We start from the raw sequence: 27,164 nt of genomic DNA on the forward strand, positions 1-27,164 counted from the left end.
TTTTGAACTCAGAGAGTTCAGATAGCACAAGAGAGAAAAGTAAAGCACTTTGCTCAACCACCACAAAAATACTGACCATGCTGTGAATTGCCATGACACACTTTCAGTATAACTGTGACCCATTCTGTCCTTTCCTCTTCCAGTTACAGGTGGACTGGCAGAGTTCCAGCTCAGACTGTTGAAAATGATCCTGCACTAGAAACCATGGGTGTAATGAGGATAAACTGTAACCCCACAAGTAAGCCCTATCATTAATGTCTTGAGAGAGAGATCACAGAGGCCTTTCTTTGATACAAGCCATCTTCACGAGCACGGAACTACTTGGTTCTCTGAGGGATGAGTCCAGAGGACAGTAGTAAAGTAAGGACTTCCATAGTATGCAGCAAACTGCAGTATTTGATGAGTCTCCTCAGGGCACAGAAAACGGTTTCTGAAAAACTCAGAGTCAGAAGAACGTTTAGTTCATCAAAAAGGAGTCTACTGGCATGGATGTCAGTTATGTTTTGGCATTAGAAGATGCTCCTTTTCTCTTGATCTGTTAAGTAGTTTTTTTCCTCTGGCAGAGAACAGGTGCTTTAGCACTCTTCTCCATGGCATCAGAAAATACTCAAAAAACAGATCAAGGTGCAGAACAACAACAACAAAAAAAACCCAGCATTCATTCACCGTACTTCCTTTGGCACTCAGTATGAGAGCAGCATCTCCAGGTGAACACCCTCTTCAATCATTTGCTGAGCTGAAAAACTTGTTTGCTCACTGCATTCCATCAGGTCACTGTACATAGAACTATAACAGAAAAGGCCAACCTGGCATCCCCACACTATGCTGCCCGAGTGAAAAGAAAGTGATGCGTCTGTTCACATGAAGTTGACCAGAACATGGTAGTGCCCAAAACCTGCATTTTCCAAAACAAAACAAAACAAACAAACAAAAAAAGAAACACTATTGAAATAGAAAGAAACCAGCTTTATGTACGTAAGTGCAACTGTTACTGACACTGACACACTGGATGATGTCCAAAAGGAGCTGCACAGGGCTAGTACACCACTGGAAGAGAATTCTCAGTATTTTAATATGACATACCCCGTCCACCAGAAGTGTCACGGTGATGCTTTTCCTTCCTCCACTCCTCTTCCTCCTTTCCCTCCCATCCCTCCACCCCCACAAACATTCTTGGACATGGATGGAAGAGGCAGAAGTTGTTGGATAAGCCAGATCTCTGATTAGGAAACCACCTGTCTCCTTAGGGCAGAGCCATCAGCATCAGCTTCACACCTTACACTCCTGCTTATGCGTTTCTTGCCAACCATCATGCACCTGCAGAGCTGAAAGGAAGCTAGGTGCTGGTACAAGCACCTTTCTCCCATCCTGACATTAGCATCCCATTCACTGCCATCAACAGCTGCGCTGGCAAGTATGACCTCTGGCAGGAATTTACCACAGACTTCACGAACCGGATGACAAGACCATGTCTGATGGGCCATTACGACAGCCATGACCACTGCCAACGCAGGCTCCTTCTCAGGGTTTTTGTCTGTTAGTCAGGGCTGTTTCCACAGGCTAACAAAATATCATTAATGAAAACACTGACAACGGTGGGAAGTACCTGTTGCAGGTAATTGCAAGACATTGTTTTGGCAGCAGTATTGCCCCTAAGAAGAGCCCTAAGGTTGATGAAGAAAGAAAATGCTTTAGGAGTCAGTATTCCCTAGTTCCTGTCCCTTTTCTCCATCTAGAAAGGAGAAACCATTCCCATGGCTAGAACAATGCCTCAGACTGAGGAACCACTAATGGGAAATAAAAGAAGAGAAGTGCAGGAGGGGAAACAAGATAAGAGGTCAGCCCTTCCTATTAGAGCATCTGATGGTGGCAGAAAAAAAGTACAAATTCAAGAAATGAAACTACTGTGTGAGGAGAAGAGGGATGCAGTATGCAAACAGCTGGTTCCTATAGCTCCACTAGGACAAAGAGCATTGAAAAAGGAGTAACAAAAGTCAGACAAAAGGGATAAGGGCAAAGACAGACACAAATACTAGAACAAAGAATCACAGGTGCAGGAGAAATACCTGGGCAGGATGAGAAGCCTGGCTCCAAGCAAATCAGTGCAGATAAAGATGCTGATCTCTGGGGAACTAGAAGTATAAAAGCCAAATGTTAAGGAGAAGGAGGCAAGAAAGACACAAAAGTAGGAAGTAACATTTTGGCCAAATGCTCTGAATGAAAAAGAAAAGGGTGTAGGGAGAGGAATATAGCAGAAAAACTGAAGAGTCTCAGGACTGAAAGTTAAAAGGAAAATCATTTAAACTGAGAGTGACCCCTGCCAATGTACTTCCTACATCACAATTTCAAAAATGAAACTTTCTCTTACGTAGTCAACTAAGTTGTGCATTCTTTACATTCCAGGTGCCTGTTCATCTGGTCCAAACTGTGAAAAGGCAAATACATTTGCAAATAAAGCTAAAGGATGTTGCATTTTGAATATTTGTGTCATAAAGAACTAAACACTCAAAAAAAAAATATGAGTTGAAGGTGTTTAAAACTGGATATGGTATGGAAGACTAATTGAAGCTCTCAGCGCTCTCATTAAAACTCTCTTATGTGTGTGTTGAATGCAGTAAGAATGGTGTTGTAACTAAACAAAACAAACAAAAACTTAGGCAACTGTGTAAATGAGTATCATACCATCTTAGAAGGCATACGAACAACAGGATCAAATAAAAGCCAATAGCAACCTGCAAAAATTGTGACTAAATATTTATTGTATATTGTACCATCCTTGTATGGTCAAGGAGCAGAGTTATTCTTGTATCTTTGCTGGAGATTTATTGTTCTACGTGGTTTTTAAATGCTTATGAAGAAATAATCACAGGCCTGAGGAGATTATAATCTAAAGCTCAGGAAAAAAACAGACTAGAGGACAAGTGCAGCATGTTTGAGGTACACCATCATAATTACCAAATTCCAAAGATGAGGCATAATCAATACCTGTCCTAAAACCATCTCTGTTGCGATGCCCTCAAAAGACATTTCAGTGTAAACAAAACAGTGATGTCACCATTATTACAGTCACTAACTTCAATCAGTACAGGTTTAGATGAGTAAAGTAGATTTGAAAGGCATACAGCAAGTCAAGGCAGGTTTCTTAGGAAATAAAATCACTTCCCCTTCATTTTCTCTCCTCCTTTCTCTTGTCTTTAAAAGATCAATTATCCTTATGTTTCTTTGTTCTCCCACATAAAGATAAATACACATTTTTAAACTGTGATGTTTGAGGAGTTATACTTTTCAGTAACAACTTTAAGCGTAGGGAAATTTGTTTCAGTTTCAGTATATCTTTAAAAAAAAAAACAGAAAAGAAAAAAAAGTCTGCTTAATCATTTTCAGGTACGTCACAATACTGAAATCATTACAGAGTTCTGACAATGGGCGTTTTACTTGCTTTGGTGAACAGAAACTGGCCATTTTAGAATGCATGGCTGCATAGTATATGAAAGGTCTCCAACAAACTACCAAACATCCTTGCTGTGTGCCCGTCTATATTTTTATTCCTCTTTAGTATTAGCTTTTCTCATAAATAGGTGATGGTAACACAAAGAAGGGTTTTGTCAATCAGCAGTAGCAACAGAAGGCTTTACAGAAAGTTTTCAGTTATGTATCTGTACACGTGGAAAAAATACGCAGCTGATTTTTAACAAAAAAATTATATTCTCTTATCCTTCTTGTGTACAATATCTAAATGTAAGACATTTCAGCCTCTTATATAGAAAAGCAGTGAAATACATCCCCAGACTTAATCATATGTTTAGTTGTTCCTGGTTTTAGGTGATCAGCTCAGCATCAACCATGTCCAGCTTACCAGCAGAAGAGGCCTTCGTGACATCCGTCTTCACATTGTTTTGCTCTGTAGCAGCCATCATCTTTGATCTGTCTGTAGGATACAAAAAAGAATGGGTGTTTAACTTAAAAGACAGCATTTGCACAGTTTAGGCTAGATGGAGTCTCTGGACACCAGTAGTATGAAAGACTAGAGAACCCTTTTGAGACAGGTCTGGGGCAATCTTGAGAAAGTAAGAAACTACTCCTTTTAGGCCAGACCTTGAAGTAGTCCTTAACAATGTTAGCATGTAAATGCCTGCAGTCAGAGAGAACTCTTCAAAGAAACTCTTTCAAATCCTGTGGTATTAACACATTTCACATCTGCACTTGCTCCTTGTTGTCTGTATAGGTTCACTATGTAATATTTTAACCTCATGCCTTCAAATCATCAAAAAAATTAGCACCCTTTATTATAGCAGTAGCTACCCTAAGGTTCCAAGTTGAACTTCTAACTCTTTCATCAGCTAAGGAAAAATATTAAAGGTTAGTCAGCTTTTATATATATGTATCCTTTTTCCCACATGCACAGAAGAACAATAAAAAATAAATAAAGAAGATATTTATATATCACAGAATCACAGAATGGCCTGGGCTGGAAGGGACCTCAAGGATCATGAATCTCCAACGCCCCTGCCGGGCAGGGCCACCAACCTCCCCGTTTACTAGACCAGGTTGCCCAGGGCCTCATCCAACCTGGCCTTGAACACCTCCAGGGACGGGGCATCCACAACCTCTCTGGGCAGCCCATTCCAGCACCTCACCACTCTCCTGGTAAAGAACTTCCCCCTAACATCCAACCTAAATCTTCCCTCTTTCAACTTAAAACCGTTCCCCCTTGTCTTGCTGTTATCTACCCTTTCAAAGAGTTTACTCCCTTCCTGTTTATAGGCTCCCTTCAGGTACTGAAAGGCTGCAATGAGGTCACCCCGCAGCCTTCTCTTCTCCAGGCTGAATAAGCCCAGCTCCCTCAGCCTGTAATATCCTAGGTTCCAGGTAGCTGAGGTAAATTGTGCAATATGGGACACTAAATCTCATTTCCCATAAGGCTCTTTGGATGATCCTGCTCTTCCCACACAATTTCTCTTCCATCACCCCAGGGAGTTTAATCATAGCTGTTGTGATGAAAAGCCAACTTCTAAATGAGTTTGGACACCCTCTGGACTCAGTTCCAAAACGCCCAATTAACTACATGCCAATTATTTAAATACTAAATGTCTTCAGAGTTGTCATTTCTTCCTTACAACATCATACTATGAGGATTTCACCCAAGATTTGGAATATGTACCTTTAAAAATGCATTAGCATCATTTTCCTTTCTTTCAATAATCAATGTAAATATAGAAGTTTTTTTTTTCTTAACATTTTATCAGTAGATCTATTCTTTACTCAGCATTCTATCAATACGTTAGTTTTTGTTTCCAAAATACTGTATAAGTGGGTTAGAAAAAAATATTAATAGACACTATTTTCTGTAATCACAACCATCCTGAAGTATCTTTGCTGTGTACAGAGTTTTCAAACCACTGCTGTGGTGTTTGCTTTCTGACCAGCAACTAAGCCAGAATATATATCTAACTACACATATTTCTAGATTTGAGGTATCTCAGCTTGTGAGAAGTTGAGTACATAGCGACAGATAATAGCTACACATTGAAGTCACAATCCTTTAATATTTAAAGAAATTATTATAGTAAATCAAGTTATAAAATATTATCTGATTATAGCTTGAAAATTAAGTGTTATACTGAATATTATTGCATCTGTTACAGCTTGCCATTTCCAACTCATACAGGGATATATACAGGGATAACGCTGTTTCTGTTTTCTCCCCAAGAGTTGGGAAACCTTTATTGCAGATGAGGAATTAAGCAAGGAGATCAGATAGTTAGGAAGAAGATTTCAGTAAGACAGGGAGGCAACTCTTTCCCTTCCGTACTCCCAAGAGAGATCAGATTTGAATGTTGTTTCTTGCAGAGCATAGGAAGGATCGTGAAAAAGGTGTTTGTTGCCAAAGGATGTGACTGATGCAAATGTGTTACATGTCCCACTAGACACAGCTTTGTGATATTTTGGAGGAGGAAGTGGGTGGCATACTTTGCTTCCTCCTTCACTTAAAGAGATAGACTAGCTGCATTTATTATCATCCCCACTATCTCTGGTTTTCCGGCTCTGATAGAGGAGCATGGATATAAGGGAACACTTATTTACAAGGCAAATTCACGTCTCATATTTCGTTTTGTTGTAATTAACCTTAAGATGACACTGCTGCTAATGAGCTGCATGTATTCCCTAGTGCAAATCAGATTAGGATTTACTGACGCTATAACCTCCTCAAGAGGGGATGGCTGTCGAAGTCCCTCGTGTAAATGCTACTTCTATAAAGTTCAAGACTCTCATCTGAGATTTCTAAAGAACCTAGCAAATATCATAACAACTTCTTACAGTAAGATGTTTGAGTGAAAAGAAAAAGAATTGATGGCATATTTGACTGTGTTATTCAGGAAATGCAGGGATTACAACACAAATCCGGAGATTACTGTCTGAGCAAAGACAACTCCTCACAGATCACCAACAGGTAACACAAACAAAGTACTACTTTCCAGATCCTTGTGATCTGTTCTCTTCTCGTATCTTTTTCTTAATGAGAAAAGCATTTATCAGATTGTTCAAAAAGGTGGGATGTCTGCAAAAAAGTCTATAGATGTTAGATCACAGGTGTGCAATTCCCTGAGCCATCGTCCAACCGCGCTCTTGTTCTTGTCACAAAGGCCTTTCCGCTCTCTTTCTGTTTTCACTAATCCCACCATGAGGCAACTTAGGACAAAGAAGTTATGCGGGCTACAGTGAGAAGAAATGAGATTGGCCAGCTGAGGAAAGCGAGGTACAGCACGATCTGTCCAAGTCCTAAATTGCCTGTACTCTGTGCAATTAGTAAATCTCTAGTAAATCTACAAGATTTACTGAGTGAGCTGGCAGTGTGCTTAGAAGCACACTGAAAATGGAAAGTGCTACCTGCACTTTCTGTACTATGTGACTTAAGTTCTTGTAATATTCATGAAAGTACTGAACTGTAAGTAAATGCTATCCAGGACAATTGTTCTGTCAACAAACGGAACACATGTTCCTGCAGCACTCTGGTAACTGAGCAGGAGTCAGATTACATCACATCAGCCAGCTGGGAAGCTAAGTTTTCCCTTGTGATTGTGAACCAAGTTGTTTTTGGCAAGATACAAATAGCTGTGTCCCTGACAGACATCTAGGCACTGAATTTCCAATTATGGAGAAGTTGCGTTTATGGTTGAATTATGGACTTCACCTTAATTCAGCAGCTATTGCAAAACAATTTGCCTGTCCAGTTACAGACAGATCTGGAAAAAAATACTGTGTAGAAGTCCAGCAACAGTTTGCTATTTTGCATGCCCTTGTCTAGCAAAGAATTAGAAACGTTGAGCGAGAACACCTGGATTTTCAGCTATGGTAAAATGTGGCTATTGTATCTCAGATGTGCCTTTTTATTTTCTTTCATTGTTCGATTGATATTAGTTGGGGAAGAGGTGAGAAGGCGGGTTGAAGTCTAGCCATATGAAAACTTAGACAGGAAAGATAAAATGTTTCTTTAATTTTCTTCCTTTGAATTGGCAAAGCTAAAACTTTATCCAGTGTCCCCTTCTTCTGGAATCAAATCTGGCTGCACTGACACAGTCGGCTTCCAGGCAGATGCTGTCAAAATTCCTTTCTTTGTGCTATTTGTGTTTCATTTCTTGTTTGTTATTGCAAAAAGTTCTGCACAGCTCTACAAGTACATGGGAGATACCAAACTATCTTTGTGCTGCTGAAATGCTTTTTTGTACTTTTCATGATGCTGCTTCTTTACTATGGTCTGTTTCAAACATATGGTGTAGCTAGACAATCTCAAATTCCTGTCTGATAGTAAAAAAAAGTCAGATTTGTTGAATGACAGAAAACATGACAGTGGTGGTGCCATTCACCATCCATAGCAGAAGGTTTCATAGAAAATGTTAACTCGGGAATTTATCCGATGTGACTTTTTAAAATCAGATATTAGGTAACTTATGAAATAAATAAGGAAAGAAAAAATACTTGGAAGCAAGCAGAATAGAGAAGTGGATTATTAGGAAGAGATTTACAAGACACCAGTAATTACTTACATCTTTTAAACTGGACTACCTGTCCTGAAATACTTTATAACTCTATGTTATATTAGTGAACAGATTGACAGGTATGCCAAATGAGTTACTGCACATACTCAAAAATTTAAGAAAATCTAGGTTCTTTACTTAGAGCACAGGTAAGAATTTAGACTTCAAATAGTCAAACTTGGATGAAAACAGGAACCTCTCTTGAAACTAAGTCAAGACCTCATTTCAAGTCAGATCTCTTACCAAACTCATGCTTACTTTGTTGACAGTTGAGTTCCCTGAAGTATTTCCAACGTGAAGTACTAAACCTGTGCTTCTCCATCAGGTACCCATGGCATCATGCAGGACACATGCTTGGTTTGGGCTCATTGTTCAGGATACCTGCAAGAAGAAATGTACCATGGTAACAACTGCTGGATCAAATCATGCTTCTTTCTGTTCCATATTCCACTTCTGACACTAGCCCAAAGCAGAGTCTTAGCAAAAGAAGATACATGTACGTAGGAAATAAAACAGTTCTGGTATAATCTTTACCCTGGCATATCCTTCCAGTTCTCAGTAGCCAGTGCAGGGATCTCTTACTCTGAAGGCTGTCTCCAGAACACCCTGCTCAAGAACTGCCAGCATACAAATCGAGCATGACTTGTATTTGATTGATATTTTTGCTGAGCCAACTGCCTTTTGTTTTTAAATTCACTGCCTTGTAATTGAAGAAGTATGAGCTTCCAGTTAAGTTGTAAGAAACAGCCAATATCCATTTCTTGTTAACTTTCCACATATTACACTTCATCTTGTAAACCTCTGTCATTTCATTCCTCCAATGAAGTGACAAGCTTTTCCTGAGAACAGGAGTGACTAATGGGACTTGGCCTCTACAGACCCTCCTCTGCACAAAATTCAGTCTGTAGCACTGAACCAATTCCTACATCTCCAGCTGTGCTGTACTCTGAGGCACAGCTGTGCATGGTGTTGAAACTGTGGGTTTCTAATACTTACACAGCCATATCTCCTTTTTGCTTGCTATTCTTTTCCTAATGATTTCTAATGTTCCACCAATCATTCTGCCCACCACTAAACACTGAGTCATTTTTTCATAGGATTTCCCAAAGTGACATGGCCATTATTTCCCTATCAGTGATATTAACTGCAAGCAGTGTCTCGAGTTACATCAGCAGACTCACTGGTAGAGGTGAATTTCCAGCCCCTCTGATTTTGATACGATTTTTCAGATTCTGTCTTCTCTAACAAAATATAATAAAGTTCACTACTATCCTTGTTTAAGCATTTCATGAGTGGATATAAGAGTTTTTGAAATAAGTGGTATTGTCATCTTTAGGACAATGGAAGTTTCTATGGTGCTTAAAGAAGAATGTTGCCGCAAATACAGAACGTCAGCAGTATTACCTAAAACATCCTAAGCTAAGGTGACTTTTACAATGGTCATTTTGATGATTTCTACCCATTATTTGAACGCATATTTGCACTTGTATTTAGCGTATATCCATTTTCAAGATCCTATTTACAGCACTTAACTATCGTACAGCCTGTTCATCTGTTTTATTTGAACTTGGAAAGATTTTTTTTTATTATTTTCATATGCATAATTCTAATACTCAAAGATACTTGAAAATAAAGACAGATACTTAATATGTGTAAGAGAAGAACACCTTGGTCTGGAAGTAGGAGGCATAGAAAAAGGCAAATACTGTGTCTGCCATTCTCTTATTCTTCCCTGGACAAGAAATACTCCAAGCAAAAGTCTTCCTTACTAAAGATTTGCAGCTTTACAAATCATTTTGGCTACCCTGGCTTCACCACGTCTGTATCAATGTGTCAATGTTCCACCCTAAGCAATAGTAGTATATCCTCTCAAAAGCGTACATGAACAGAGGAGGAAAAACAAACAAACAAACAGATATCTTCACATAGGCAAGTTAAGACAGATTAGAGAGTATTCTGCCTTCACTCTGAGCTGATCAGATGTGAGGCCTTTCTGAGCTGAGAACCACATTGGTGTGCTAGCATGGCACTCTGAGAGCTCTGATCACTTCTCAGAGAAACAGTCCATATAGACATACCCTAAGAGTTACCAATGTTTTCTCTCTCTTCTTTGTATTTTAAGGAAATGGCCATTTACTGACAAGAAACAGTTCTTATTTCATTCCTTCCCAACTTCTGGATTTAAGATAGAATTATCTAGTAAACTTTAGGAGATTCTTCCCAGTTTAGAACTGCCACTACCTTGCTGAACTTGAAAGGCAGCAGGCACCATCGGTGGTTTGGCATTCCACCTTATCTCCCCATTAGCTTTTGTCTTAACCTTTCATTTATATTATTCTGGCAAAGCAAAAGTACGCAGAGGCAACTCTTTTTATCTTCAGTTGAGTGCTTTTGGCAATTTCACTCATAATCAGTCCAGCTTAAGTTGTGAGTAAAATATCCATTTACATCAGCAGATGAAGAAATCAGGTTTGCACATTCAGTTTTGACTTAGTACAACTAGTAGTTGTAACATACTTTCTGTTCCCTCATTGCAAGGTACAATAAGAACATCAAGTCTTGCTATCATTACGCAAACTTATTGTTCTCGGTAATATAAAATTATTATAATAGCTACAGAGAAACACATTCCAGAACTCTAGCATACTAAAACCCTCTGCATAAACAAAGTTTCTAGGATTTGATTTCTCAGAGTAAATATAAATACTAATGACATTGTTAGGGCCCCTAGCACTTACATTCTCCAAGATGTTTCATTGTTACTGATGTGTTTCATTTCCATAATAAATTTGCTCTCCACCTTCTTCTCTATTACAGCTTTATTTGAAAGAAAAATAAAACAATATTAACAAATCATCATGTATTCAATACTAACATCACTTCAGCAAAGCTCTGCTCAAATCTTCCAGCACAGGATATGGCTTTCTTTGTTTAGGCTTCTAAAGTAGGTCATATAGAAACTTATTAGAATCTATATCACACACCCAAAACCCTGTATAAACTTTAAGCTCTACAAAGTGTAACACAAACCAAAGATAGAAGGTTGTAGCTTGAAATAAAATGCCAAACATAATCTTCATGATTTGCCAAGAAAACTGTAGATAAAAATAAAGCTTGGAGGTTAACTCTAATACTTGGCTGTAGGAAAGCTTACTTTGCTGAGTTTAGAATAACTCCCCGAAGAACTCTGGCACTGCTCAGAGCCGACTGCAAGGACTTATGTTATTTAGAAAACAATTCCTTCCAGAGCCAGAATGATTAGCTTTGGAGAACATAGCTGGCTTTCTCTCTTTCCAGTTTTTAGCTGAAATAAAATTAGTTTGCCAGTAGTATTTTTGGAGAAGTCCCATAGCGTGAATGATGAGAACTCTGTCAAAAGACAGCTTTGTGACAGTGATGATAAATTCCATCAGTGTCTCAGAGCAGGAAAAACAGCGATCAAACACTTCTGGCTGCTACATAACCAGGGGGAAAAGATTTTTCCTTCTAAAAAGCTACACCCAAGATATCTCAAGTAGCTTATTTTATCACTGCCCTCTCAAAATGCTGAGGCCAGGGACAAGTTGCAATCCTGCTGCTTATTGCTACAACCAGGTTTTGAGTTCTGCTGTATATGGGAGTATGCCCAACAACTTATTTCCACCACTGAAGTACTCTGTTCAAAACTAGTCCCAGAAAACAACATCGTATCAGCTGTTTGCAGAGCTCATAGCAATAGGCTCATAAGACTCCTTGCCTTGCACCTATCAGTTCTCACTTAGCTTCTGAAGGCTGTTGTGTGGTCCCTTGGTTGGGCAGTTTCATCTGAATCTGGGCCACTGCAATCCTGCTCCCTTCTGCACGCTGTCATTTCCCTCTCTTGTGCTAGCACTGCTGCTTCTGCGGTTACACAGTGAGCTAGCTCAGGGAGTTAAGGCAATTGAAAATCAGTCCGAGTCAAGTTTTGACAGGCTTGGTCCCTCATGGACAGGACCTCACACCCCACTACATCAGCTGCTGCAGAAATACACCTTTAGTCTCATCTCCAGATCAACCATCACATCAGACTCTTCTGTCTCACTCTTAAATCTTCAAACGAGAATCTTTTACTCTCCCCTTGCAGCTTCTCACATTTAGCAGAAGCTTTCCATCAGCATTCCCTTAGCTATCGTATTCTTCTTCCAGTCTCCCTGCAATTAACATGGGTGAAACTGTTGACCTGCCATGACGATTTTCTATAAACATGGATCAAAAGCATCCCTTTGGTTTACTTATCCTGCCCATTTGCAAGACTTGTTTATGTGACTGTACTCTCTGAAGCACAGGCTGTGTCTGTGCTAGATATCGTACAAGTACAGAACAAAGCTGGAGACGTGATGTAATAAAAATGACATACCCTAGATCCAATAAAGGGCAAAAGCAGTCATTCTCAGACAATGAGCTGTGCATATCAATAACAGCACCCTCAGTGACCGTACCTGTTGCTATTGCCAATACTTGTAGTGATTCATAGCAAATAAATAAATGAAATGAAATGAAATAAATAAGAGTTGTGAAGTACAGAACAGTTGTGTTACTGCTGGGCTGGACACTGCTACATAAACTAGCCATTATATATGCTCACTGTGTGTGGATTTCCATTGTCTAGCCTGAAGGAGGGAAACATATGGATTGTCATGATGCTCAGCAAAGAGCAAAAGGGCTGCATGATGAAAAGGCACTCTAGCCACTGCAGCTGCCTGTGCTTTCAGCAACAGTGTGCCCCAAGCCAGCAGACCTTGCTATACAAGAGACGCGTTGTGCTTTGCCTGTCATGCTGCCTGAGCACCACTGAAAGCAGATCTTCCGCTCTCCTTATCCCAGACGCAGCTTCTAAACTTGAGCTCATTTTAACCTTGGTCCCAGCAAAGTCAGTCCACGCTTCCCAGCTTTGATGGCAGTCCTGCACATGCTGCTGGCATGAGCCTTGGTGCCTTTCATGCCATTTCTGTTTCTACATGAATCTAGAACAAACCCAAGAGATTCCTCAGGATCTCCAAGCTCTCAGGATGAAAAGGAGGTGACTCAGCACTAGCAGCATGGTTTTTTCAAGCAGTAAGGCTGGGGCAAGTCAAAGGCCGTTCCTTCTATCCTTGCTCCAGTCCTCAAGCAAGATGCATACTATAAATCTTTGCCAACCCAAATTACCTTTGTTAACAGGCCCCAGCATGATTCCTGGTAACAAAGTCTAGACTGCGTTACTAAAATAAGACAGTAAAATAAGACAGCAGAAACCAAGTACTCTCTGAAGATACTCTGACAGCAGATTGCATAGGTACTGCAAGACCCAACCTGGTAAGAGCAATCCCCACAGCTCTTGAGGCAGCCACTTATTTGAGCTCTACTACCCAGAAATCCCAGCCATCAGAGCCTTCACCCTGTCCTACAGCACTCATTTCCTACCTGCCTTGCCACGCAAAAGCTCCAGTTCGACATTATACTGCTGCCTGGGAAAGGACTCTTGGATTTTTTAGGCCTGTTGGCCTGTACTGCCCCTTACAGCCCACCACAGGCAACATCTATGCAGTCTCTGCAGCACAGAGAGCAAAGCTGGGCTTTGCTGGGAAACATGCTAAGCAAGGACACAACAAGTACCCAACTAACACTCTGCCCATGCTCTCCTCTGGAGCAGAGAGAGGCTCAACAAAGTGGTGATGCTCCTCCAGTCTTGACACTCATGCTTCGTAGGGCCAAGGAGGAGGCATGTCAGCAGTGCCCACTGAGGGGGACTTAGGGGTTGCAAATACACACTGCAAAGGGGATATAGACTTCATGTACAACAGAAGAAACAGTGTTCTTACCTTAAACCCAGACTTTGAAAGGGACGCAGAGAAAGGTTTCAAGTGACTATATGGCACATGCATTTCTAAGTCTGAAATCTACGTTTCCATTCTTTAAAAGGCATCTGGTATATACAGGTGGCTAGGGAAAAAATGGTGGTGAGGCCTTGGCACAGGCTGTCCAGAGAAGCTGTGGATCTCCATTCCTGGAAGAGTTCAAGACTGGGTTGGATGGAGCCCTGTGCAGCCTGAGCTGGTGGGGGGCAACCTTGCCCATGGCAGGGGGTTGATGTTCGATGATCTTCAAGATCCTTTCCACCCCAGGCCATGCTATGATTCTATGAAATAATATGAAGTTTAAAGACCAATCTCATCCAAAGGTAGTCCCAACAGAGCAGACTGTAGCAATGGGCCACGTAGTTGCAGTGAGAAGCACGCCAGCAGGCTAGGAGGTCACTGAAAGTGACCTGACACTGTGCCATATCACCTGACAGCCTATCAGCCCATCTGCAGGGTACGCAGTGAGCAGCTTCAGCTAACACCTCCCATTCCTAGCTGGGGTACGCACAGACCACACACACCACCAGTCTGTATGCTCCAGCCAACAGGCTCTGGTAACACAGCTTGGCATGTGCCCACACCCAAGCACATTTCTCAATCAATGAGTTTTGACAGGGCACTCACTAGACAGCTTTCAGACATCTTGCAAAAACAGTGGCTGCTCAGCCCATGCTTAACTCAGTGCCCATAGGACCACGTAACTGCCCTCCTTATCTGTCTGTACCGTGCACAAACCAAACTTACTGATACAGATCTAGGCAATATCTGGAAATATTCTTTAATTTTTATACATTTATTTTTTTAAGATAAATTAATATGTAAGGATTTATAGCTTTTGAAATTTCTTATTATTAATGCAGTCTCTTTTTTACTTGTTACTATCAAACTTTTTTGTTATTAAATCAATATATGTTCAAGTAAATCAAAATGTCACAGGTCATATTAGCATCTTTTCACCATATCTACGTGGACTTCGACAAATATTTGAGCTGGTGCACAGACATCAGCATATTATAATGCCATTCCACATAGTTCAAATTATCTTTCCCGGCCTCACCCAGTTTTACAGTGCTGAATGCATTCTTGCAACTACAAAGGGTGTTTAAGCATTACCAATTAATGTCCTGACCTTCTGTCCCTTCCACCCACTGCTACATTTCCCCGCATATATGCAAAGTATAGTAAGATCACGTACAACAGGAATATAAAATCCTGGCCTATCGGAGACCTGTCAAGCTGCCAAATTAACATCCTGTGCCTGTTCAGATAGCAATTAAATCTGTCCTTGCTCCTATTCAACACATGGCTCTGGGAGCCAAGGAAGGCCGAAAGGACAAAGCTCTTGCAGTTATTACTGACACTGTAATGGTAGCAGTACAAGCATATCAGTCTTAGGACATGTTTAAAAAAAAAAAAAAAAATCTGCACTTCTAAAAAATGTGAATATCCTTTGCTTTCTCCTTCAGTGCTCAGGAAAAAAGCTCCAGAAAGCACCCAACACCAGCAAAGTTCTCTCTCTCTTTGTGCTCCGGGGCAAAGTCACATGCTGCAAAGGAAGGCATAACTGAGTTCTGCCAGCCCACCGGGAAAAGTATTCGTTCTGAAAGCCCTCAAACCCTTCTTATTTCTAGTGCAAAATCTAGAATCACCACTTGCAATGGAAGGGCATGCTTTCCAGCTGGGTGAAGCCCATTTCTTCCTCAGATATTCACAGAAAGTCCGTGACTAATCAAGAGCTTTCCAGAATTTCGGGCTTCCAGGGCTCTATTACAACGCAGTTTTTATTGTATCAGAGAGCTCTCTCTTCCAAGTCTTATGTTCTGATGCTACACTCGATGGGACCTGGTCTTCTTCCCAGCAGTATGTCATTCTCACATAGATCCAAAAGCATCTGTCCTTAACTGTTCCTCCGATAAAGGCTGTCCTAAAACAAAAATGCAACTGCACCTAAAATGGAAAAGCGACAAGGTGACAAAATTGAGAAGCAATGATGGGTTATTTTTAAATGCCAAGACATTTCTGGAATATAAAAATATTATTGCAATGAAAAAAAAAAAAAAAAACCCAGAAACTTGACCTTGAGTATAGTGCCTGATGGACAAGGAGCACAGCAAAAGGGTCTTACAAATCAGTAAAGGATGCTGGTAGGATGCTCTTCACAGTGCCTTGTGTATGTTATGTATGTAGTTTCTCATATCTATGACATGTCATTAAAATTCCAACACAAACAGAATAGTCAAGCAGCGAAAAGTCATTAGCATTTCTAGCTTTCAGTGTCAGACCTGGCTTTAGCCTAGCTTTGGCCAAGACTAGTGACAAGCATAAAGAAATTGAACAGTTGGCCTGAGTTTCTCTATTCAGGATTATTCTAAGTGCTATAGCCTCTTTCTGTAGTTATATTAGCAGAGATTGATTTGCATTCACTGTTCTGTGCTACACCAAAGTTCTTGGCTTGGGGCTGCCAATGTGAGCCTGCATCACATAAACCCCTGCTGCCACACTGTTTATTGACTACTGTGCGTATAATGTTTGCTTCTTACGTTATCTTATTGGAACAGCCTTGTAGAAATAGAAGTCATTTAAGCACACCTTATCAAAGCTTCAGGTCAGGTTTTATCTTTCTGCTGTTCTTGTGAAGGATACTATTTGCAAAATATGAATCTGACCAACCACAGATTTCTTTTTATTTCTACACCCATAAAAGCATTTACAGTGAATTTCTTTTCTTGCAAGTAGTCAGCCAAGTTTAACTATTTGCCAACTTAATCAGTAAATATGTTTGTAACTGGGAAAATATACCTCCTCCTACCTCATGATTAAATGCAATCATAGTTAAGTGTCAATTTTAAAAAGTATAATTGTTTTTATACAGTAGATTATTTATCTGGCATCTGCACAGGCCTGTTGGATATGCTAAGCATTATACATTTTGGATCTCATAAGTGCAAGGAACTACCACACATTAACTTAGCACTCTTGAAGAATCAGTATTGGATACACATTACATATTTTAATGAAGGAGGAGGATTAATAAATAGCAGGCTTGGACTTCAGCTTTTTTTTCTAGGAAGTGTATATTTGACAATGTGGTAATGCTATTTTCAGTGAGTGAAGACTCGCTAGAGCAATAATAAAATCTATTAATTACAGAAACAGAGGGAGAAAAGAGGCTGAGGGCTTTCCATAAAATACTTCGATTCCTGCCTTGATTTGATTTAGCTTTGTGTTTAGCTGTTGCCTAAGGAAAACTCCCTGATCGAACACATCACCACCACTGTTAGATGCAGTAAACACATCTAATGTTAGATATAGTAAAACCAGTGCTGTGTGTCAAACACTGTTAGTTTAACAGAAAGTTACACCAAATCCCTAACTGGTTCAAAGGGTGGAAGCACAAGTTATTATTTCCCTAGAGATAGAACAATCCAAATAAAATATTGTTTCTGCTCCTTGGACCAGAAAGAGAAAGGCTAATTTTGTAGTAACAGAGCCTCTTAGCATTTGGCCTTTTTGAGCAGGTAGAAATGGCTTAAAGAATTGTCAGCTTTATGCCTTAACTGAGGACTGTGAAAAGATCACAGGAATATCACCTAAATACATAAGAACAGAAAGGTTTGGTTTTTTTTCATTATAAGTAAATTTCTGACATCTCTAAGTTTCTTTTGTACCACTAAAGGGAAATTAGCTAACTTCAATGTTGCTGTAGAAGATTCCATTCATGAGAATTAGATTGACAGTCTCTGTGTCTCACACTATTCACAAAAGAACACCCCATGCACATATTAGCTCATGTACCATTATGAATTGTATCTGCTTACAGCAGCACAGAGAGCTACGGAGGCCATTTGATGTAAATGCTGCAGTCGTTTAAGTCAGTGAAGCTTCAATGACTTCAGTACACATATTTCAGATTTACGTAAGCACAAATATGCAAAACCAAAACTGGAAACTGTGCTTAGCAAACTTTTCTCACAGTTAGTCCTACTTGCAGAAAGAATGCTTTGGTCCTTTCCTTTCAACATATTTGATTTAAAAACTCTTCCTCCCTCCCACATGCGCACATAGGTACTGCCAGAATGCTTTTCTGCCCCACTTCTCTTCTTTAGGAAAGAAAAAAGATGCAATTCTGTGTCAAAAACATGGTACAGGGTATCACTGTTGGCATAAACAGAGCTATCTTGTGTTGGCATAACTTCAGCAGAATCCCTCTGCAGCCAGCTGCACTCGGAGTGGATGCTTTCACCATGTCACGTATTTATGATCCCACAGGAAAGCAAAGCCAAATAATAATAAAGAAATAGCTTAGTCCAGCAGTACTTTTAAAATAAGTGAGAGCAGGTAAAAATGTGCTTCACTTAGAGCAGCGCCAGAAATATCTCACACAAGTATACGTGGCACCCACTCTTATTCCAGTCTCCTGGTGAGCTTCCACCTGCGTGCCTGTCAGCCAGGCAGAACAGCTCAGAAATATATTGTTATCATTCTTACTGACATTTTACTCCGTATCTTTTAAGGTGCCTAATTCCTAAACTGAGGATTTGAGAAAGTTATATCTTTGAAGATCCAAGCCTAAGCTTCACTGAATGTCGAATGATTCAGCCTGATTCATTGAACATATATACACAGAGGATTTGAAGAAATGTACCCAGAAATTCATATTTACCAAGTCACAATACCAGGTCTGCTATCCACATCCCAAAATTACCTGTAGCCAAAAACTGCATTAGTCACCCTCCCAAACAATGGGCACTTCTGAAGAGCTAGCAGGTGGCAGTTTATAATCAAGTGGCTCCCCTCTAGGAGCTGGTGAGCTAATGGGAGATGTTTGGGGCTTCCCTAAGTGGACACGATTTGCTGCATTCAAGTTGTGAGCCCAGGCCTCGGGAGACAAGTTCAGACAGCGAGCAGCTCAGCTGGCAATCATCCCTGCCTGGAGGAGACTAGGTAGTGGGGAAGGAAGCAGAAACCAGGTACCAAAACAATGAGTATCGAAAACTTTAGGCAGCTCCTGTCACAACACCCACATGTGATAACCATGTGTATCAGGTTAGCTGACTGTGGCTTCAAAATACTTTGAGATTTCAGTAGGAATCCTAAATACACACTGATCTGAGAAATGGCAATCAGGAATTTTTTTTTTCCTTTTCCTAGGTTCACAAAGATCCTCATAGGATATGTATTTCCTCATTCAATGAGAAGATCCTTGCTTGTAATCTGTGTTCCTGAGACTCAAGACAAGCAGACAGATGGCTTAACCACCTAATTGGAGGCTCCCTGGTCATGATGAGGCCTTGCTGAAAAATACAATGTCTAGCTGCATTTCAGCAAGCCCTTACTGTTTTAATTGGCAGAAGAGGCTCTGGTTTTCTGGGCACAGTCATAGAACACAGCTCCAGAAGGAGCCTCACCTTGAATCACAGAATACGCTGAGTTGAGAGACTCACAAAGATCGTGGAATCCAACTATTGGCTCCATACAGGACCACCCAAAATTCAAACCTCATATCTGAGAGACTCCGAGCCTTGAGTCAAGACCATTTCTACCTAACTGACGGCTGACATAGTGATTGAGCATTTTTTTCCCTTGTTTTGTCTGTCTGAAGAACTGTACCAATCTTTTGAAAAATGTATTCAATTATCAGTAGGTGGATGGCAAGCTGGACATGAACCAGCAATGTGCCCTCACAGACCAAAAGAGAGCGGCCTTTCAGTATCTAAAGGGGGGCTGTAAGGAAGAATGGGACAGACTCTTTAACAGAGTCTGATGTGATAGGACCAGGGGAAATCGTTTCAAATTCAAAGAGGAGAGATTTAGGCTGGATATAAGGGAAAAGTATTTTACAGTGAGAGTGGTGAGGCACAGGAATGGATTGTCCAAAGAGGTGGATGCCCCATCCCTGGAGATACTCAGGGTCATGCTGGACAGGGATCTGAACAACCTGACCTACCTGTGGCTGTCCCTGTTCATTGCGGGGGAACTGGACTAGATGACCTGTAATGGTCCCTTCCAACTCTACGGATTCTAAGATTCTGTGATTTCAGAAGCAATTATGTTTACACCATTTACAAACAGGCATTTTCTCAGTGGCAAATATATTCAGGTGCAGCGTGCTATGAAAACAAATCATTTATAAATGCACAGAATTTTTTATTAAACCCAAATTCTGCAGCTCAGCTGACTGCAGAAACCACCTAGCACTGAGAGGTGCCTAGGTTTGTTGCTTTTTTTTATAACATGTGAGAAGAATATGCCATTCCTCTAATCAAGTTCCCTTTCACCCGCTGACAGCAGCTACAGTCAAGATAGCTGGTCTAGTAGCAGAGTGAAGAAAAAAGAAATGATTGCCCCTCCCTTTTCACAAACACATTTTTCATTTTTCCAGTATCTGGCATTTAACAATGTTTTGATTAAACAGCTCTTTGTACCAACAGCTGATAAACTGCCACAGTTAGAATGGAAAACTGCAACTGTGCAGGAAGTGTCCACAGACAAGAAAATTATTGCAGTCATTACTTATTCACGTTAATGATTTCTGATTTTTCAAGAATAAAAATGAAAGTGTATCTGTTTTGCAAATTATGTAGTATCTTTTACGTTTAGGGTTACTCAGATGTGCGGCATGGAGTCCTTCAGATCTCCCTGGTTAGAAATGACCACTACAGTACAGCCTGCATGGAAAGTAATAATAGAATAAATCAAAACAATTCACACACTGACAGCATAAAGCAATGCTGCAAAAATAGCAAGAAGAAAAACCACAAAGCTCTTTGTTTAGCAGATAGACGAATCAGTTTCATTGTCCTTAGTAACAAGATCATGCACTGTAATTAACTCTTAGAAAGCTGATGACATAAATAATCCAAGACAATTGAAATCAGCCTGTTGTATCTGACTCTTGGAAAGCCTGTTGACTTTCCAAGCCTTCTTCACAAGAACTGATCACAGAAAATAGGCTAAATATTCTTTTTAGTTTGTCAGATAGAGATATTTTAATCGAGGTGTAGCTAGATCTCTTTAGAAAGACAAAGAACAAGAGGAAGAGAAAGATACTACTTTTTGCAGTTCACCTTGACAAGGAGAAAAACAGAATAAATGAGGCTTCACATAGCTAAGCAGATTCTGTAACTAAGCAAAAATGTTCAAAAATAAGCGCCTTTGAGTCGGGGACCTGATCCATCCAAGCCTTGTCTCTCAGTGGTTCCCATTCAGGTCTGAATATTCACAAAGAAGAGTTATACGACTGAGCTTCACACCTCCCCCAAGGAAAGCAGGGGATAGAAGATGGAAGCAGAACAATTCTGTACATAGTTGTATACATTGTCATTCTCACTCAGGCTGGGATAGACAGTACGTTATCACAAAAATAAACTGAAATATCAGCATGGCCAGAGCTTAACAGCTCTCAAAACACGTGAGCTGGTCAGAGCTATCTTACACCACACGGAACACAGGTAGGAGCCAGGAGCCAGTCTGTTTCTTGTGAACTGGCCCCAGAGCCTCAGGTCCACAACAGGCATCAGTAGCACTGCCTTCTCATGGGTCCTTACAACCCAGCTACACTGAAGACATTAGCCCTGTTTTCAAAGCAAAACACCACTGTGTTCGGAGACATCAACATTTTAATATGCACAGATACAGACACCGTTATCTTCCATTCTTTGGTCTTTGCCCCGCTGTCAGAATAACTTCCTCAACAAAATGCTTCCTCTGTGACACCCCCCACTTTTTAACTCTTCCACTGTCTCTTCTTTCTTAGTCATGGCACTGTTTCTTCTTGTTCTGGCCTGGGAGCTCTCCCACAGTTCCTCAGCCTTTCTAGCAATGCAGCACATGGCTGTTTTTCTACCTGCACTCAGCAACAAGATAAGCCCTTCACAGTGACACAGTAGGCCACTAACCTGTTTAGCAGACACTCTTAAAACACCTGTTGTCAGATAGAATGTAACCAACAGAGCAGATGGACAGAAGGCAAGGAAAGAGAACAGCTGAGAGGTTTCGCTTGAGCCTGGTATAGTTTGCACTTGAACATTCTAGGACCATGCTGAAGCTATTTCGGAGCCATTAGTAATTATCTGTGAAAATCTGTGAGGGAAAGATGAGGCTTTTCAGAAGCAGCAAAGGGTGAATGCAGCAATCGAAAGGAGGATCCTAGAAATGACACAGCTCTGAACCTAACGCTTCAGTTCTTGGAAAGACACCGGAACAAATCAGTCAGCCCTTATGTAAGCACCTCGAAGATAAGGACACGTCAGTGGGGATTTGCCATTAACAAGTCACTTCAGTCCGAGATCGTTTCCTTTAAGGCAAGAAACAAGCCCATAGCCCAGCGGAGGTGTTCTCCACTGCTGCTTTGCGAACGCTTTCACACTGCAACACGGAACATTCCCACAGGCAAGCCGGGGCAGCATCAGGAAGCAGATGCAAAGCAACATGCAAAAATCATATCCAGAATGATGAGTTATCAATGAGAAATTGTCAAACTGGAAAGTATGTCAACCTGTGAGACACAGGGCACCGCTTTAGGGGCCCAGCTATTCAATATATGTATTTGTGAGTGGGATACAGGAAGAGACTACAGCTGCAAGCAGGGTCAAACTGAAGGGAGCTCTGAGCACTCTGGAAAATTACAGTTAAAAGCAATTGGGGCAGCAGTGAGTAACTGCTCTGGGTTCCTTCCAGATGTATTCCTTATGACTGTATTTTTCTTCCTATTTAACCCTTATGCAAATTGTAAGCTATAATCCCCTAGTGTGACATTGCTTAGAGCCTCTCCTTATCCATACTGTGCTTTTATTCAGTTCATTTCAGCCAAATCCAGATAACTGTGTGCCTCCCCTCAGGCTCTCACAACTTGTTGCTTGATTGAGAGCTCTTTGGTAGCAGAGGGCTGCCTTTTACTCTACTTGCACATTATCCTGTACAATAATTCCCAACCTTTTGCTGTGGATTCTAGAAGTTTACAAGTTACAAGTGGATTAAAAGAAAGGAAAAAGTCAACATAAAACAGCAGACTGCTCTTGCCAATTTTAAAGTATTCTGAATAATTTAAAACAGGGCAGCATACTGGACAGGAATTCAGTTCAAATTTGCATTCACTTTTAATTTGCTCTCTTTTCATGAGATACCTAAGGCAAGAGTATTAAGCACTGGTACGCAGTAATAGCACACGTACTGAGGGCTGACACGTGGAAAATGAAGCAAAGTCTGTGTAAAATGAAATCATTCCATACAAGGAGAGCAGGGCCTAGGGGATGGAATTACCAGCCCTAAATGGCGCAGCAGCCAGCTTCTGCTGCGTCTGATCCTGCAAACATTGAACACACATGCTCAGCTTGACTATGAATAGCCCTATTGAGTTGAACAGAATTATTTACAGTAGTAAAGTTAAGTACGTGCATAAGCACTCACAGATTTGGGGGCTTAGCATTGGGCAAAAGCAAAAAGAGGAAGACAGCCATTTCCTGTGCTGCAGAGCAGTTTCGGTCCAGCAGATCTGCTCAGACCTGTTGCCCAAGCCTGCAGCTCTCCTCTCCACAGACACCGCTCAAAGGTCTTCCTGGCAAGCAGACGAGGGGAGCTCCCCCAAGTTATAGGCACTGCTGCTTCTATCCCACCACCTACACAACCTCTCTGTAGTGATTCTGCGTCTAAGATGGCCACTGAGAGCAATCAGATTTGGCACCTGTGGCCTTTTCACTCAGTTCAGAGGAACTGAATCCCACACAGCATTTTCATTGACAGGGAAAGCATGCAAGCCAAGAATAAAATCACACAGGCTTTTACAGACTGTCCTCGCCCTCACCACACTGGTATTTTCCAAGCTGCCAGCCAAGCGAATACATACATCCACAGCCCTGAAAGGACCAGCCCCTGTACTGCAAAGCCTCTTTGCTGTCTCTGCTAAAAGTCATTCAGATCCACTTTTGGTTTGCTTAATGGTTTTTAATGATTTTTTAAGGAATAATGCCATTCACAGGATCCTATAAGGTACCGAAAGCCAGCAATAACAACAACAACAGAATTATCTACAGTGGATTTAAAGTAGGCCTTAATTCTGAGTGTTGTAACATTTTATTATTTAACCACTGGGACAGAGAAAGGATGATCCTGTGGTCAAATCGCAGGATTGACACTTAGGAGATGTGGCCTTTTTCAGGCTGCTATGAATCTGTTCTATGACTCCGAGCATGTTATTCAAATTCTTTGGCTGAATTTTCATCAGTGATTCATTATACCGATGTCCAACCAAAAAGCCTTTGCTTACAGACACTTGCTCTGCATTCTGGAAACCCAGCAGATTTCCTTTTGAATACATCATGAGCTGCCTACCCAGTCACTGACATTTTCAAAAGGAAGTGGAAGAAAATAAACCCTTAGAAATCATAGGCTTCAAGTTGAAAACCGGACCTGAAATTCAAGTCCTAAGGCTAAATTCTTTAATGAAAATGTCCAACAGGAAAGTGTTCCGGACACGGTGTGTTATTCCTTAAACCTCCCTCTCTGGAGCTTCCTTGCTCCAAAAGCCAAGTCTACATACCACTCTCTTCAGGGTTAACCTAAAGGCTTTGTACTTACGTAACTACTAGAACTGAAATAGCCCCACCAGCAAACTGCTTCATAGCAGAACACTGTTGACTTTGTCATGGGAAAACAGTATTAACCACAACTTTCAGATTGATACTCCTGCTCTGCGCAGAAGGAAGTGGTACACTCTGCTCTCATAATGCCGTCTACCACATTGGTTCCTCCAAAGAAGAGATACAGCAGAGCAGGAGGCATGGGCCAAGAGGCTGTACCCAGGTTTGCCCTCCACTCTGCACAGCAAGGCAGCAGAGCATAGCAGGTGGGGCTGCAATGACAGCAGCAGCACTTTCTGCCACTGCCACTCCCTTCTCTGAGAGCAGCAGCACTCCAGTGCACAGCTGACTGCAAAGGCAGTGGCACAACAAAGGGGGAACAACCTGAAATGATGTATAGTGTATTTACAATTAATCCCTCCTGACATAGCCATACTCTGTTCAGACGTCACTGGCAGAAGTTCAGGTTTGCATCTAGAGCTTGTGGTGTTGACAAGGGCTGCAGTAAGTTACATGAGCTACAGCACAGCTTTGCTGCCATGAACGGTGGCCATAGTGGACACTGTGCTGAAGAAACCCAATGACGCAGTGACATGGGTACCACCTCCAGAGGCAGAGCCTGACAAAGAGACAAGCTATCATTATGCTACCCAGTCCTCACTTCCTGCTGCTCTTTCCACCTAAGGAAAATCAGAGATATTAGTCACTATAGAACCAGTAATTGTTTTTTTCACTGGTGATTTTACTGTAGTAAAAGCCTTCAAAATGTTCCGTGATATTTACTTTGATTTAAAAAATGCTGGGAAAAATCCACTGTTTGTATTTTACCTCAAACTTATCTGATTACTTATTTTTTATTTTTACAGAGGGATGACCAGCTCTGATCACAGGACCAATGGTAAATAATCTTTCATCAGAATTATTCTGAACAAAAAACGAGATTAATTTTAGTCCCCTTCTTCCTTAGTAAACAAATAGTAAGAAATCTTACGTAAACAGGCATGTACATTATACATACCTTATTATATCCTGTCAGTTTGTTACGATTAGACTCTCATATGACAACAGTCCTAGTTATGTCACAGGTCTCATTTGACAGTAATTTGAATTTCTAAATATTTGATGGGTGGGAGCATTTCAGAGAGAATATACCAGTGGGGCTATTTAAGCAGGTGGATGGATAGAAGCTGTGTAATACTACTGAGGTGAGAGTAGTACTACTGAGGTAAGGATATGTAATCAGATTCTTTGTTTTCATTCCACAGATCACTCCAGCTGGCTTAAGGCGAATGGAAGTCACTACATTCACGTGCTATTGAAGAAGAAGAAAGTTGGTTCTATCTTCTGATTCTTGGTACTGCTACACTGAGCTAAACCAATCTGAAAATTATCGGAGAACTTGCCTGAACTTTCTGGCCACAAGTAGCACTGTTCTTAGACCACAAGCTCACCAAAATGAACTATGTCTGGCATGGCGCATATCTCTGGCTGTGGATTTTCTTCCAGTCAGTGCCAAGACATTTGCATTACTCAGCAAGCAGGCTTGTTTCAGCTGCTGAGATCAACCGATCCCAGCACAGGAAGCAGTAGGAAGCAGAGGCTGCCCAAAGCAACAGAGATTGTAATGGCAGTGACTTGTTACCCTCAGAATGGGACTGGCTGCTTCACTGGGCAGAGGCATCTCCAAGGGTTGGTAGGTGAAACAACCTCTGAACTGGACTCCCAGTTCAAAATGACAGGGACTGCATTGCCAAGAAAGCTGAGGATAAGAAACAGAAACTACAAAATGACCACACACAGCAGTCTGAAGTCCTGGAGCTGTAGAGAAAGTCTGTAGTCCACCAATGCAGAGCAGAGGTGCCACATAAGCAGGAACACAAGCTAACCTTGCAGTAAAGATAACTCTCATGTATTTCCTGGTGTTTAGTATTTGTGCAGAATATTCATGTGGTTTCTTCACTGCAATGTCACCTGTTAGTTCTAAAGTTTCAGCCACAACAGTTTCATACAGCGGAAATGTTTTTCCTGGCCTCAAAAGGTTTGCCTTGCCCAGATAGCAATCCCCTCACATGTTTATCTGGAGGTCCTGGAGTGTCTGGCCCAGGGAAACAAATTAAAAAAAAAAAGAATTTTTTTAAAAAAGAAAAATAAATACAGAAGATAGAAAAGGAAACTGGAAAACAAAGAGATCTAAGGAATGGAGAAGTGCATTAGCATTGAAGGTAGCCAAAGAATAGCTCCAGCTGCAACAATAGGAAGGTGTGGTTTATAATTCTTGCTTACTTTGTGTATAACAGAGGGGTAGCAGCACAATTCAGTGGAAGGCATTATCATCACTTGTGTGCAACAGCACCCCTGAAAATACAAATGGAGAGTTTTAACCACCAGGCCCAGCTTTTCCCTGAGGAATCATCTTCATCCATAACCTTCAGCTCCTTTTTCTAGCAGCCAGTACTGTAGCTACCTAGCAGCTCCCACATCTTTTACCAGTGTGCTCACAACTCCACAAGGTGGGTGAAGAGTCAGAATCACTGTTTTTAAATGAACTAAATCAAATACCAAGAAATGTTAACCCTAGATAATTACATGCTCATTTAAGAAAGCAAGGACTGGGCCTTATGCTGCTAAAATTTGTTTTTCATGGGTTTAATCCAACAGGTTTTCCTTGAAATTTGGACAAGTGCATGACATGG

General features: G+C 41.0%; 1 protein-coding gene across 7 annotated transcripts in view; it reads right to left on the minus strand.

Moving 5' to 3' along the window:
- The window catches only part of SLC4A7 (solute carrier family 4 member 7), a 132,230-nt gene that overhangs the window by 85,881 nt on the left and 19,185 nt on the right, over window positions 1–27,164 (minus strand). For 4 of the 7 annotated variants that reach the window (XM_040696263.2, XM_040696265.2, XM_040696268.2 and 1 more), the window contains exons 3-4: window positions 8,295–8,417; window positions 3,857–3,928 (exon numbers count right to left, since the gene is read on the minus strand). In XM_040696263.2, coding sequence (XP_040552197.1) covers window positions 3,857–3,880 — 24 coding nt within the window. In that variant the 5' untranslated portion in view covers window positions 3,881–3,928; window positions 8,295–8,417. Of the gene's footprint in view, window positions 1–3,856; window positions 3,929–8,294; window positions 8,418–8,570; window positions 8,622–10,774; window positions 10,854–27,164 lie in introns of those variants that run through there. The other 3 variants (XM_040696266.2, XM_040696267.2, XM_046931437.1) reach the window with 2 other exon arrangements.

The sequence above is a fragment of the Gallus gallus genome, chromosome 2 (assembly GCF_016699485.2).
Source record: "Gallus gallus isolate bGalGal1 chromosome 2, bGalGal1.mat.broiler.GRCg7b, whole genome shotgun sequence".
NCBI lineage: Eukaryota > Metazoa > Chordata > Aves > Galliformes > Phasianidae > Gallus > Gallus gallus.